Here is a 15,903-nt window from a genome sequence, read left to right as displayed (position 1 = left end):
TTAGGGATTCAACATATGAATTTTGGAGGGACCAACTGAATATATATCAGACTACAAATGACACTTCAGGAACAATTAGATCACTTAGAACTCAGATATTGCTTTCTAAATTTTATTTCTCTCTAAAATAAACCAGGGCTCCTTGGAAAGGTGCCTGATTCTAGGGTTGGGGAAGAGAAAGCACAAGATAAGTCTGAAAACTGTAATTGTCCCATAAGTTAAGGAAGTCACAGAATGACGTAAATGGGTCTAAAGGACATAGGAACTAATATGAGGGGCTCCTGCTGGCCAAATGTGAGATGGCTTTGCATCAATATAAATAATGTTAGCAATAGGATATAATCATTCAATGAAGTAAGAGCTTTTGAATTTATATTGAATAAATAAAGAAAATAAAGTAAATAGGGAAGAAGAAAAAGCTCTTACTGACAGTAGAATTTCAACAAATAAAGTAAAATCATGAATGGATTTAAAAATAACTTTTGGCAATCATCATATTAACAATTGATAGTATATGAATGTTAACTCTGGTAAGTGAGAGATGATAGAATGAACAGATTGACAAATCCTGTCTCCCAAAAGGAATTATAAAACTAAACAAAACAGTCAAAACTGACCATTTTAGAACTCTGGAAACTGACCAAAGGCAAAAAATAGTTTGAGAACTATTTATTCAAGAAAAATGACTAAACTTAGAGTAAGAACAGTGGAAATCTTTGGCTTTATTGCTGGGGTTGCTCTCTTCTCCCCACATCTCTAAAAATAGAAACCACCAGAGGACTAGGAGGGTATTTAACAGGGAGATCTGGTAAGCGAGATAGCAATAGATGAGCCATATAGGATTCCACACATTCCTGACTGACTGAAGACCACACACACATGCAGAAGAAGAGACAAAAGAGACTCTATAGAGAAATTTGAAACAAGGGCAGACTTTAAAAGTACCTGAACTTAGAATATGTTTCCTAACACACAGAGAGATCTATTGGCAGAGGATGAAGCTTTACCGGTTCAGTGTGTTTGGGTGCAATGTTTAACCAATTACTGGCTGAACACTAAGCTAGACAGATAGAGGGATGACCTGTTTAAAATCCAGGTTTGAAAATAAAAACAAGAATAAAAAACTCGGCAGAGACATCAGAGGCTGCATAGTATGGAGGACTTAGAGTCCATAGATGTAGTCCAGGCAAGTTAGCAGACAAGTAGATCAAAAAACAAACAGCAACAACAACTGCCCTGGGGAAGACAGATTAGAAACCAGAATTACTGCAGTATATTATCTAAAATGTACAGATCTAAACAAACAAAAAAGAGATATGAAAGAAACAGGGAAGTGATCTATTCATACCAAGAAAAACAAAAGCAATCAATGAAAACTAGCTCTGAGGAGGCCCAGGTGCTGGACTAAATAGAGAAAGACTTCAAAGTAGTTATATAAGTAAGTTTGAAAAACTAAAGAAAATCATATTTAAAGAATTAAAGAAAAATATAATGACAATGGCTCTACAAATAAGAAGAAATAAAATCTGTAAAACAAAAAACAATAGGAATTCTTGAGTTGGAACATGAAATAAATGAAATGATAAGTTTATAAAAAGGCTAAATGGTAAATTTAAAATTCCAGAAGAGAAAAAAATGCAGCAAATTTGTAGTTTAATAGACATGATCAATCTTAAGAACATGGAAAAAAATACTGCAGAAAAATTAACAGAGCTTGTATATCAGCACACATATAAAGGGAGGCATAGAAGAAGAGAGAGAGAAAGAGGTAGAAAAATATTTGAAAAAAATAACAGCTGAAAATGTCTCAGATTTATATATTAATTTGAAAATCCAAATAATCCAGTGAAACTTAAGGAAGAAACACAAATAAATCCTTATCTAGATACCATCAAGCTGTTGAAAGATAGGGACAAGGAGAAAATCTTGGAAACAGTAAGAGAAAAATGATTCATCATGTGCAAGAAAACAACAATACGATTAATGTTGCATTTAATGGAAGTTCAAAAAATAATATAATAAGAATTAATAATCTTTATTTTATGTAGGTGAATAATTTCATTCATTTATACATGAGAGAGGACAGACAAAAGAGTGACAGAAACATTCCAAAATGTTAACAGTGCTTATTTCAGAATGATAGACTTTTTTGTATTTATTATTGCTCTTTCAATATTTTTGAAACATGTATTGATGTTATAATAAAAACTTAAACTTTCCAAACATAGAAATAGGGACAGCTCTTTATTTTAGTGTGTGGATCTATAATAATTTTAGTGCAGTACAACAATATTAATGAAATATATATTAATTGGCTAGGATTAAATTGTAGTCTTTAAACTCTCTACTACATTTCCTCATAATATATACTGCAAAGATATTGCACAGAAAGGCCCCAGTATTTGAAGTACAATCTAAAATCTTGCTATCTCTTGAGAAGAAGCCTTCAGACAAGCTTTTCTTGGCATTGGAATAATTATCCTTTTTTCTTAGATTTGTGAACAAAAGTCTCCTGATTTTTAGGATTTCCAACTCTTTGAGGGTAGAGATGCTAAATGAATAAAGCTTATTTAGGGTCTTAAAGATTTTTAAATGTCTTTTCTAATAACCTAGGCTTCTTTTGTTTGTTTGTTTTACATCTCTTGTAACAGCTCCATGAAGCCTACTGATTTTTTAAAAATTATTTTTCTCTTATGATAGGTACTTGTTACTATAATATATGTGTTATAATTCCTATAGGAACAACAATGTGTTCAAAATCTGAGGAAGCCAAGTTAGAAGCAAGGGCAATTGAGCAAAGCTGTCATTAATCAATCTATCAGGGATAAAAATAAAGATGACTATTCTGACATTAAATTTTGAAAATGATTTCTATGTTCAAATATCTATGGAATTACACTAATTTGAACTACAAGAACAGCCACAAGTCAGCCTCAAATAATGTTTTTCATTGTTCAGCAGGAGTAGGACTATGACATGGTATGGAGTGGTTTTTTAGTTAGTGGTTGTCTCAGTTTGGGCTGCCATAAGAGAGTACTATAAACTGGTGGCATATAAACAACAGAATTTTTTTTGCCTCACAGTTTGGGAAGTTATAAGCCTGAGATCAGGGTGCCAGCATGATTCAGATCTGATGAGGGCTCTCTACCAAGTTGTAGACTGCTGACTTCCCATTCTACATTCACATAAGGGAAGGACAGTGACAGAGCTTCTGAGGTTCTATTATTAAGGGCACTAATCCCATTCATGAGGGCTTCATCCTCACGACATGATTACCTCCCCAAAGCTCCACTTCCTAATACCATTACATTGGCCGTTAGGATTTCAACATACGGATTTTTTTTTTTTTTGTGGGAGGGGAAAGGAAAACACAAACATTGAGTCCATTTAACAGTGATACACATAATTCAACTTTTATTATCACCAGCCTTTATCAATTTAGTTGCTCTCCTACTGTTCAAGAAATGTTATTTGGACCAGTTTTCCATAGGGCAACTTGACTTCATCTTTATTCATTTAAAAGTTGCTGTCTCCTTCAAAGACATTTAGAGGTTTATCTGAAATTATAAAACAAGAGGCAACAAGTTACTATTCTTCTAAATAAGAATGCTAGCCTACATGAGGTTAAAGTTAAGACACGTGTGTGCGTGCACACACAAACACACACACACCTCACAAAGAATTGATCGATTAGGACAGATTTAGTAGGTGCTATGTACTGATATTTCTTTTTTGTGCATATGCAAATATGATGCAATTTTCTTTCTGTCCCATAGTCTAGAATTCTGAGTCTCAGAATGTAATAATTTACTTATCAAAGAAAAAGTGTTAAATAACACCAAAATTAAAAAGGAAGGTACAATTACATATGGTTTCGCTTTTTGGAATGCTTCTGGAAATTAATCTTTCAAAAGTTTTTAGGATGGATTCTAAGTCAGAACTGATGATTAATGAGGTTTAGACAGGGCAAAAGTAGTTTTTTTTGTATCACACAGTAATAGACTTGCTCAGTGTTATGAGCTGAATTGGATCCCCCCCAAATTCACATGTTCAAGTCTTAACCCCTAGTTCCTCAGGATGTGATTGTATTTGAAGACTGGACCTTCAAAGAGTTAATTACAGTAAAATGAGGTCACATGGGTGAGCCCTAATCCAGTATGACTGGTGTCCTTACAAGAAGAAATTAGATCACAGGCGACACAGACCAAAGGATGACCATCTGAGGGCATAACAAGAAGATGGCCGTCTGCAAGGGAAGGAAAGAGGCCTCAGAAGAAACCAAACCTCCCACCATCTTGATCATGGACTTCTGGCATCCAGAATTGTGAGAAAACAAATTTCCGTTGTTTAAGCTGCCCAGTTTGTGGTATTTTCTTTTGGCAGCCCTAGAAAACTAATACACTAAGCACAATAATAAACTAAGCAGAACTGCTGAGGGAAAATGTTTTCTAATATAGAACCCTAATTTCAAGTACTTTAAAAACAACACATAGTATCCACTGGCAAAGAAAAATTGTGCTAATATAAATTAGTATTTATTAAAATTGGTTTAGAATAATATAGACTAAATCATTTGTTCCTTATATCATGCAGATGATAACACCATAAGATACACTTTAGGATATATTTTAAGTTTTTCAATGAACCTTTCCAAATAGAGAAATTATCAATAGCATATAAAGAGGAAAAAGGCTTCAATCATAAATATAAGTCTTGGTATTAGAAGAGTTACCATTAAATTATGTTGGAGCTAGTTATTATCTAAATGGTTTTTGTGCATTTTGCCTCTGGTATTTCTTTTATTGTTATTATGGTAATAATATATTTTCGAGAAAAAAATGGAGAAACTCAAGCCCATTCACTTGGATCTTTGGGTCAAATTTGAAATAGTTTTGTGTTGGTGATGTCTAGTTATTCTGTAATAAAAATCAGGAGATATGACTTATCTTTGCTCCCTGGCATTTATTCCCATAAAACATTTAGAATTATCTTTGGGCTACACAGAAATGCTCTTTTCAGAATTGCTAGCTCATTCATGCTAGGAATTAAAAGGTGTTCTCAACACTATTTAGAAAGCACAGTGCTTTCTAGTCCTTTGACTTCACTGAGTTCAATTTTTCTCTCCATCATAATTGGACCATCCACTGTACTTGAGAGAAAGCACTGTTCTTTTTGTGCTGGATTTTCTAGTTGACTTTGATTTTAGTTATTTGTCCTGGCACCAGTGAGTATTTTAGAATTGCCTCAATGCAACATTATTATATAATGAATGCTTGTTTCTCTAAACCTTTAGAGAATGATTTCATTACTATTATATTAATGTTTTCTCATCAGACAAAGCCACCTACATTGATTAAATATGAAGCATGTATCATCTGTCAGGCACTGGCGATTAAAGCAATAAGGAGTGATATTCATGCATGGAATCTAGGCTGTACTTAAGAGAATAAATGTGAACATCCTACTCTGTGTAACAAAAATGAACAGAAATCCTAGGAATTGAGGTTATCAATGAGCAGTATGTAAAGCTGAGATCTAATCAACCTCTTCCTTAGTGACAGACTATCTGCAGCCCCAGCCAATGCTCAAAACCAATTCTGATAAACTCTGTAATAATTTTCTATAGGAACAACTTTCTTACCAACCTCTCTGCTTTCCAGAGGTTAACATAGAATATTTGATATACTGGGGATAAGAACCAGTGACATAATATATGGTAATATAAATACTGGAAAAAATGTGTTTAATTCTGCAACAGTGGGACATTAAATTACTAGTTTTAGTAAGAATGATACTTCTCAACTTACCTGGTGAGCCCTGGAAGTCTAAAGTCATTTTGTGGCTTCAGAGGCAGGAAGAACCTCCAACAGTGATGTGTTTCTAGCATCTTCACAACCATGACTGGGGGTGTCATCTGAAAGAGGCAAAATCTGTATTATTGAGTAGTAGAAAACCCTTCTGCAGAGGGAAGGGCTGTTAGGTGCAGTGTTTGATCAGCTGGGAAAGTATAATAGAGCAAGAAGTGACTATTACATAAACTAAGAGCATGCTTAGTTACTGTTTTGAAGTAAAACAATTACCATATTTAAAAGGATAAACCATTAAGTGTTACCAAAACAAATAATATAGGTTTTTATCAGATTATTAGATTTGCTCCCAATATCTTAAAAGCCTAGAATTGTGATATTTATATTTTGAGTTTTAAAATGGGACAAGTGAAACTCAATGGTAAGCATCATTATCTAAAGATAGGAGGGTACTAAAAATTGTATTTAGGGAGTTGTTCCATTTTTGGCAGAATTGAGAGAAATAAAGAATTGTTGTCCGTGGATAAATTTAGATAACTAAATATCAAGAAGGTTGAATATGACTGCATCTTTTAAGAGTAATTATTTGAACTTCTAGTTGCCCATGCACCCTATAAGAAGCTTGGGAGTCATTACTGCCAATCACATAACAAGAAAAAAGGTGAATAAACTGAAAATCAACAACTCTTCTTAGGTCCATCAAAGAACTGAGGTCATAGGGCAAACCACGACCACCAAAATTGGGAGAGACAGACAGGCAGAGACAGAGAATTACAACTTATAGAGCAGGACCTCACAGGCAGAAATCCCTGTGGAAATCAGTAATGGGATAGGGAAATCTAAACTGTAATTGACAAATTACTGTAGGCTCAGAGTGGAAAAGTTTCAGTGTTAAAAACTCCAGGGGACCTACATTTTTGTTTTACCTTTAGAAGCCCTACCAAGTTATCACAGTGAAAACTGGAGCAAAATCATCTTGTGCTTTCTATCAGGAGAGGCGAAAGCAGTCATTTTGAAGTACGTATAAAATATTGTGTTCTTCTTAACGAAGAACACTTCAATAGGGTTCCCATAAAATACCGGGGAATACAATGAATAAAATTGCACATCAGAGATCTTATTTAAGAACTCACTGGCCGGGCGCGGTGGCTCAAGCCTGTAATCCCAGCACTTTGGGAGGCCGAGACGGGTGGATCACGAGGTCAAGAGATCCGAGACCATCCTGGCGAACACGGTGAAACCCCGTCTCTACTAAAAAAAAAAAAAAATACAAAAAACTAGCCGGGCGATGTGGCGGACGCCTGTAGTCCCAGCTACTCGGGAGGCTGAGGCAGGAGAATGGCGTGAACCCGGGAGGCGGAGCTTGCAGTGAGCTGAGATCCGGCCACTGCACTCCAGCCTGGGCGACAGAGCGAGACTCCGTCTCAAAAAAAAAAAAAAAAAGAACTCACTAGGGAGCCCCAAAGACAACAGGAGAGACAAAAACAAGGGCACCAGAGGAAATATTAGCCTCTGACACCTACAGCTACAGCAAACAACAGATACAGCCTAATCCCTGGCCAGATAAATATAAAACCTTACACCGACACCCTCTTTACATCAATTCTTTGTGTCCACTATATGTCATGTCTGACTTTCTACAAAATAATTACAAGGCACACTGAAAGACAAAAAACAGAGTCTGAAGAGACAGCAAGCATCAGACCAGACTCAGATATGAGAGAGATGTTGAAATGATAACACCAGAACTTTAAAACAACTATGATTAATGTTATGGGATCGAAAAGAAAAAGAGGACAACCTGCAGGAACATATGAGCAATGTAGGCACAGAGTTGGAAATTCAAAGAAAGAATTAAAAATGCTAGACGTTAACAACACTGTAATAGAAATGAAGCATGTCTTTTAAGGGCCCGTCAATGGACTGGACACGGCTGAGGAAAAAAAATGAGTGAGCTTGAAGAAACATTAATGGAAACTTCAAAAACTCAAATGCAAAGAGAAAAGAATAAAAAAGACAGAACAGAATATCCAAAAATTGTGAAAGAACTACAAAAGATGTAACATACATACAATAGGAATGCCAGAAGGAGAAAAAGGTGAGAAAGAAGCAGAAAAATATATGAAGCAAAATGACAGGATTTCTCACAACTAATGACAGAAACCAAAGCACTTATCCAGGCTGCACAAAGAACACCAAGCAGAATAAGTGCCAAAACAAAACAAAACAAAACAAACAAAAAACCCCGGAATTTAGGCATTCATATTCAAACTGCAAAAAATCAAAGACAAAGGAAAAATATTAAAAGAAGCCAGAAAAAAAAATTGTCTATAGAGGAGCAAGGATAAGAATTAAATTGAACTTCTCTTCAAAAACTATACTAGCAAAAACAGTGAGTATAATATTTAGGGTGAAAAAAAAGAACCATCAACTTAGAATTCTGTGTTCAGGGAAAGTATCCTTCAAAAGTGAATGAGAAATAAAAGGTTTTCTCAGACAAATAAAAATTGAGGTTATTTGTTGCCATTACAGTCACTTTGGAAAAAATTATAAAAGAAATTGTTCAGAAAGAAAGAAAATGATATAGGTCAGAAGCTCTGATCTACAAAAAAAAAAAAAAAAAAAAAAAAAGGAAGCATTAGAGAAGAAATAAATACAGGTAAAATAAAATAAAATCCTTACAAATTTTTTACTCTTATTTGATCTAACAGATAAATTTGCTCATCTTCATTCCTGAAAGTTATTTTTTCTGGATATAGAATTCTGGACTGACAGTTCTTTTCATTTAGTACTTTAAAGATTTTGTTTGTTTCCTGACCCCTTTAGAAATCTGTATTCATTTTAATTGTTGTTCCTCTAAACATAATGTGTCATTTTTGTCTTCTTGCTTTTGATATTTTTTCCTTTGTGTTTGATTTTCAGTAATTTGAGCATGATGTGTCTGGGAATGTATACATTTATTTTGGTGTTTGCTAAGCCTCTTAAATCTATGAATTCATGTCTTTCAAGAAATTTATGAAGTTTTCAGCCAATATTTCTTTAAAAACAAATCCTGCACCATGTCTAAGCTCTCTCTTTTTCTAATACTCCAATGATATGTATGCCTTTTTTTTTTTTTTTTTCCAGATGGAGTTTCGCTCTTGTCACCCAGGCTGGAGTGCAATGGTGCGATCTCCACTCACTGCAACCTCTGCCTTCCAGGTTCAAGCAATTCTGCTGCTTCAGCCTCTCAAGTAGCTGGGATTACAGGTCCCCCACTACCACACCCAGCTAATTTTTGTATTTTTAGTAGAGATGAGGTTTCACCATGTTAGCCAGGCTGGTCTCAAACACCTGGCCTCAGGTGATCCACTCACCTCGGCTTCCCAAAGTGCTGGGATTACAGCCATGAGCCACCACACACCACCAGTATATATATCTTTTGATATATTCCCATAGGTTCCTCTCTCCCCATTTTTAAGGCATCTTTTTTCCTATTTTATTGAATAATTTCTATTGGTCTGTCTTGAAGTTCACTGATTTTTTTTCTGTTATCTTCATTCTGTTGTTGAGGCAATCCAGTGAGTTTTTGAAAAATTTTCATATACTGACATTTTTAATTTTTAAATTTCCATGGGATTCTGCTTCTCTCCTGAAAAAATTTCTCTATGCATTTCTAGAAAGCTTGCCATTGCCTCATAGAATATGGCTATAACAGCTTTCATGATGTTACAGTCTTTGTATGATAATTCCAACCTCTGTTCAATGTAGGTTGGCAGTTGCTGGTTGTCTGTTTCATGAGAATTGATCAGATATTCCTGGTTGTATGTTGAATAATTTTGGTTTGTATGTTGGATATTTTGAATATTATGTTGTAAGACTTCTAAGTCTTACAAAAGTTTTGTTAAAACACTTTGGAGAAAGTGGATTTTTGTTTTGTTTTGTTTTAGCAAGCCATCAACCCAGTTAGGTTCAGATTGCAATCTGTGGTGGTTTATTTAGTGCCAATTCAGTTCTCAAAGACTTTGCTATTCTGTTTGGGTATGCTTTTTGTATGTACCAGTATGAGTTGCTCTGGGATTTGAGTAGTATACATATTTTTGTTCAGTTCTCAAATACTTTGCTATGCTTTACTGTGGATGTTCTGTATATTTGCAGCTAAAAGGTAAACCTGGTACTCGTATTGCTTCAAGACCTCTTCTCCTGATCTTCCCTCTATGGAATTTCCTCTATTGTCTCTAGCTTCCAGTGGCTTCGTTTTCTATTTTCTCTGGCAAGAAAATAAATGGGTTATCTCACAGTTTTATTTTCTCATACTGCAGTAAAGTTTCACATGACTAGGAAGTAATAAGAGAAAAGAGAATAAGGATTTTCCACAAACGATTTGCATAACAGGGGTCATTCTTTCATGCTCTGCTATCCAGAGAAATAAATCTTCTCTCAAACTTGGGTGCCTGTGCCACATTGGCTGTAGCAGGGCAGATATGCCTTTGAAACTGGACTAGGGCTAGGGCCAAAAAAGCAAACTAAAAAATAGGAAGATTCCCCCATATTCCCTGGATTTTCCTTCCCCTGTCCTTTGGCCAGAAAGATGGGCTTTTTTAGGAGTCCAGGAAGAAAAAAACACAAACAGAAAATTTACCATCATGATCACAATAGTCTTTCCTCAGTTTGACGTCTCTTTTCAATGTGTTATTTACTTTTCAGAGTCCCAAGATTTTTTTTTAAGTGTATGATTTGATGAAATTAAGTACATTCAGTTGTTTGTGCAACCATTACCACCATCTATCTCCAGAATTCTTTTTATCTTGCAAAATGAAACTCTATACTAATTAAAGAATAACTCCCCATTTTCCCTCCTCCAGCCCCCAGAAACTACCATTCTACTTTCTGTTTTTATGAATTTGATTGCTCTATGTACCTCTTATAAAGGCAATCATGTAGTATTTGTCTTTTTCTGGCTGACTTATTTTACTTAGCATAATTATTTCACTTAGTATAATTTCCCTAAAGTTCACATACATTCCATTGTGTATATACACATACATGTAAAATGGAGTATTTACATATATAAGGTACATTTGTATATTATATATACTATATATTATTTTTATATATTATATATTACTTATATAAATTATATATAGTATATATTACTTATATATTATATATATCATATATTATTTTTATATTATATATTATAATATATAACTTACCTATTATAGATTATATATTATAATATATAACTTATATATTATAGACTATATAGTAATTATGCTATATAATTACATTAAATTATATAAAATAAAATATAATATATAATATAATATAAATATATCAAATATTATATAATATATAATAATTATTATAGATAATTATATAGTATGTTATTTATAATATATAATTACATATCATTAAATTATTCTAATAATTTATTCTATAATATAGTATATATTAATTAATATATTAAATAATAATCATAACATAATTATATATTAATATATTGTATATTAATTTAATATAATATGATGTTGTATAATATAATATTATATTGTAATTTATGTATTACATATAAATATAATAAATTACATATTATATTGTAATTTTTATATAATGTAATTTATATATTATATTAATGTAATATAAATTTATATCATAATATAGTATAAATATAATATATAATATAATATATGATTTATAATATAATTATATTATTAACATAACATTAATATATAATAATATAATATAACATAATGGTAAAAGGAGATCTACCATTTGATCCAGCAATCCTACTACTGGGTGTCCACCCAGAGGAAAAGAAGTCATTTTATGAAAAAGACACTTGCACATGCATTTTTATAGCAACACAATTTGCAATTGCAAAAATATGGACCCAGCCCAATCAACAAGTGGATAAAGAAGATGTGGTATATATGTATAGATAGATGTATAGATAGATAGATAGATATGCACCATGGAATACTACTCAGCCATGAAAAGGAAAGAAATTAAGAAAATTAAGAGTTTTTAAAAAAATGGAAATGAAAACACAACACACTGAAATATATGGGATACAGCAAAAAAAAAAAAAAAAAAAAAAACAAAAAACACTAAATAACAGTACTAAGAGGGAAGTTTATAGCAGTAAACACCCATATCAAAAAAGTAGATCGATACCAGTCTGGCCAACATGGTGAAATCCCATGTCTACTAAAATACAAAAAAAAATTAGCCAGGCATGGTGTCATGTGCCTGTAATCCTAGCTGCTCCAGAGGCTGAGGCAGGAGAATTGCTTGAACCTGGGAGGTAGAGGTTGCAGTTAGCTGAGATTGTACTCCTGCACTCCAGCTTGGGTGACAGAGTGAGACTCCATATTAAAAAGGGGGAAAAAAGGTAGAAAGACTGCAAATAAACAGGCTAATGGTGCACTTCAAGGAACAAAAAAGGAAAGAACAAACCAAACCCCAAATTAGCAGATAAAAAGAAATAATAATAAAAATCAGAGAAGAAATAAATTAAATTGAGACTTAAAATCTACAAAGGAGCAGCAAGATTAGTAAGTTGATTTTTTGAAAAGATAAATTGATAAACCTTTAGCTGGACTAAGTAAGAAGAGAGAAAACTGAAATAAATAAAATCAGAAATGAAAAGAGAGACATAACAATTGAGACCACAGAAATACAAAGAATCATTTAAAAATATTATGAACTATAGACAATTTGGAAAACTTAGAAGAAATGGATATATTCCTAGTCATATACAAACTTACCAACACTGCACCATGAAAAAATAGAAAAGTTCAACAAATCAATAACAAGTCATGAGATCAAAGCCATAATAATAATAATTTTAAAACACCTGTCACTAAAGAAAACCCCAAGACCTGATGCTTCACTGCTGAATTCTACCAACCATTTAAAGAAGAACTAATGATGATTCTATTCAAACTCTTAATGAAATTGAAGAGGAGAGAACACTTCTAAACTCATTTTATAGAGCCAGCATTAGCCTGATACCAAAACCAGACAATGAAACAACAAAGAAAGAAGACTCCAGGCCAATGTCACTGATGAACAAAAATATAAAAATCCTCACCAAAATACTAGCAGACTAAATTCAACAACAGATTAAAAGATTTTTCACCAAAATCAAGTGAAATTCATTCCAGGGATGCAAAGATTGTTCAACATGAGCAAATCAATAAAAAAGTGTCAGAATCAAGAACAAAACCCATATGATCACATCAATAGATGCTAAAAAATCATTCATAAAATTCAACATCCTGTTATAATGAAAAGCCTCAACATACTGGGTATAGAAGGAACATATTTCAACATAATAAAGGCCATGTATGATAAATCCACAGCTAATATGATACTAAATGGGGAAAAATAGAAAACATTTCCTCTAAAATGTGGAACAAGGCAAAGATGTCCATTTTCACCACATTTATTCAGCGTAATACTGGAAGTCCCAGCCAGAGCAGTTAGGCAAGAGAAAGACATATGGGTCATCCTAGTTGGAAAGAAAGAAGTCAAATTAGCCTTCTTTGCAGACAATATGGTTTTATAGTTAGAAAAATCTAAAGACTCCACCAAAAAACTGTGAGAACTAATAAATACATTCAGTAAAGTTACAGAATACAAAATTAACATATAAAAATCGGTAGCATTTCTATATCCCAAAAGCAAATAACGTGAAAAAGAAATCAAAAAGCAATCCAATCTGCAATAGCTATAAATAATATAAAATACTTAGGAATCAATTTAACCAAGAAGTGAAAGATGTATACAAACAAAACTATAAAACACTGATGAAAGAAATAGAAGAGGACAAAAAAATAAAACTATATTTCATGCTCATAGATTGAAAGAATTAATATTGTTAAATAACCAAAGCAATTACTCAAAGCAATTTACAGATTCAGTGCAATCCCTATGAAAACACTAATGACGTTTTTCACAGAAATAGAAATAACAATCATAAATTTTAGATGGAACAACAGAAGACCTCCAATAGCCAAAGCTATTCCAAGCAAAAGAACATAATTGGAGGTATCACATTACCTGACTTCAAAATATACTACAAAATTATAATAACCAAATCAGCATGGTACTAAAACAGACACATAAACCAGTGGAACAGAATAGACAACCCAGATATAAATCCATGCATTTATAGCCAAGCCACTCTTGACAAATACAGCAAGGACATACACTGGGAAAAGACAGTCTCTTCAATAAATGGCACTGGGAAAACTGGATAACCACACGCACAAGAATGAAACTAGATTCTATCTCACACCATATAAAACATCAAATAAAAACGATTGAATAACTAAATGTAAGACCTGAAACTGTGAAACTTCTAGAAGAAAACATTGGGAAACACTCCAGGATATTGGTCTGGGCAAAGATTCTTGGGTAAGACCTCAAAAGCACAGGCTGCCAAAGCAAAAATATAGACAAATGGGATTACATCAATCAAAAAAGCTTCTGCACAGCAAAGGAAACAATCAACAAAGTGAAGAGACAACCCACAGAGTGGGAGAAAATATTTTTAAACTATCCATCTAATAATGGGTTAATAATCTAAATATAGAGAGAGCTCAGACAACTCAATAGCAAAAAACCAACTAATCTGATTTTTAAAATGGGTGAAAGAACTGAATAGACATTTCTCAAAAGACATACAAATGGCCAATATGTAAATAAATGCTCAACAACACTAATAATCAGAGAAACGTAACTCAAAAAGACAATGAGATATCATACCTCAGGCAGAATGGCTTTTATCAAAAAGACAGGAAATAATGGATGCTGGCAAGGATATGAAGAAAGGAGAACCCTCATACACTATTGATGGGAATATAAATTAGTATAGTCATTTTGGAAAACTGTATGGATTTTCCTCAAAAAACTAAAGATAGTATTACTATATGATTCAGCAATTCCACTTCTGGGTATGTATCCAAAAGAATGAAAATTATATAACAAAGTGATAGCTGCACCATGTCTATTGCAGCACTATTTATTATAGCCAAAATATGGAATCAGCCTAAGTGTCCATCAATGAATGAATGGATAAAGAATACGTGGTATATATACACACACATTTTTAGCCATAAAAAATGAAATCATGTTATTTGTAGTAACATGATGGAACTAGAGGTCATTATGTTAAATGAAATAAGCCAAGCACAGAAAGACAAATATCCATGTTCTCATTAATATGTGGGAGCTAAAAATGTCCCATGAAGATAGAGAGTAGATTGGTGGTTATCAGAGGCTGGAAAGGGTAGGGGAAAAGGAGGATAAAGAGAGGTTGATTGAGTACAAATATACAATTATAAGAAATAAAATCTAGTGTTTGATAAATCAATAAGGTGACTATAATTTACAATAATCTATTGCTATTTCAAAATAGCTAGAAGATAATAATTCAGATGTTTCTGGTATAATAAAAAGACCAATATTTGAAGTGACAGATAATGCAATTATATTAATTTGATCTTTACAAATTATATGAATGTACTGAATTATCACATGTACCTAGAAACTAGGTACATCAATACAAAAATAAAATTTAAAAACAATGTTAATTAAAATAACAATGAGATGCCACTTATCAAATACTAAATTAGCAACATTATAAAAGATGAAACTATTTAGTGTCAGTGATTATTCAGTAAAATACATTCTCATTTATAACTCAGAGGAGTAAAATTTGTTACAGCTATTGGAAAGTCGCTTTGCCAGATGGTGTTCATTGTATTGTCACAGTAATTCCATTATAAGTTATTCCAAAAAAGATGTAGTTTTATGCACTGTTTTGTCCACACTGCATATCATAATAAAATTATTTTAAAAATAATTATAAATGTACAAATATAGATAAGATTCAAGGAACTTAGCCACCATATTGAAACAGAATGTAACAAAATTGGAAAACAATGATTGTTTATTGGGTTTGTAATGAAACTGTGGACAAGGTATTTGACTTATTATTAGAAGAAACAATACTTTTTATTTTAGTCTTCTCTGCTTGGTGCCTCTGCCATGAACTAAATATGACACTGAGGATGAAATAAGTGAGAATGTATATTCCAGTTTTCTG

General features: G+C 32.8%; 1 protein-coding gene across 2 annotated transcripts in view; it reads right to left on the bottom strand.

The window, feature by feature from the left end:
• Window positions 1-3,386: 3,386 nt before the first annotated feature.
• Window positions 3,387-15,903, bottom strand: part of CD163L1 (CD163 molecule like 1) — an 81,703-nt gene continuing 69,186 nt past the window's right edge. For both annotated transcript variants that reach the window (XM_025402447.1, XM_025402448.1), the window contains exons 19-20: window positions 5,808-5,914; window positions 3,387-3,557 (exon numbers count right to left, since the gene is read on the bottom strand). In XM_025402447.1, coding sequence (XP_025258232.1) covers window positions 5,832-5,914 — 83 coding nt within the window. In that variant the 3' untranslated portion in view covers window positions 3,387-3,557; window positions 5,808-5,831. The remainder of the gene's footprint in view (window positions 3,558-5,807; window positions 5,915-15,903) is intronic.

The sequence above is a fragment of the Theropithecus gelada genome, chromosome 11 (genome assembly GCF_003255815.1).
Source record: "Theropithecus gelada isolate Dixy chromosome 11, Tgel_1.0, whole genome shotgun sequence".
In the NCBI taxonomy this organism is placed as follows: Eukaryota; Metazoa; Chordata; class Mammalia; order Primates; family Cercopithecidae; genus Theropithecus; species Theropithecus gelada.
This window is presented reverse-complemented; position numbering and strand designations above follow the sequence as displayed.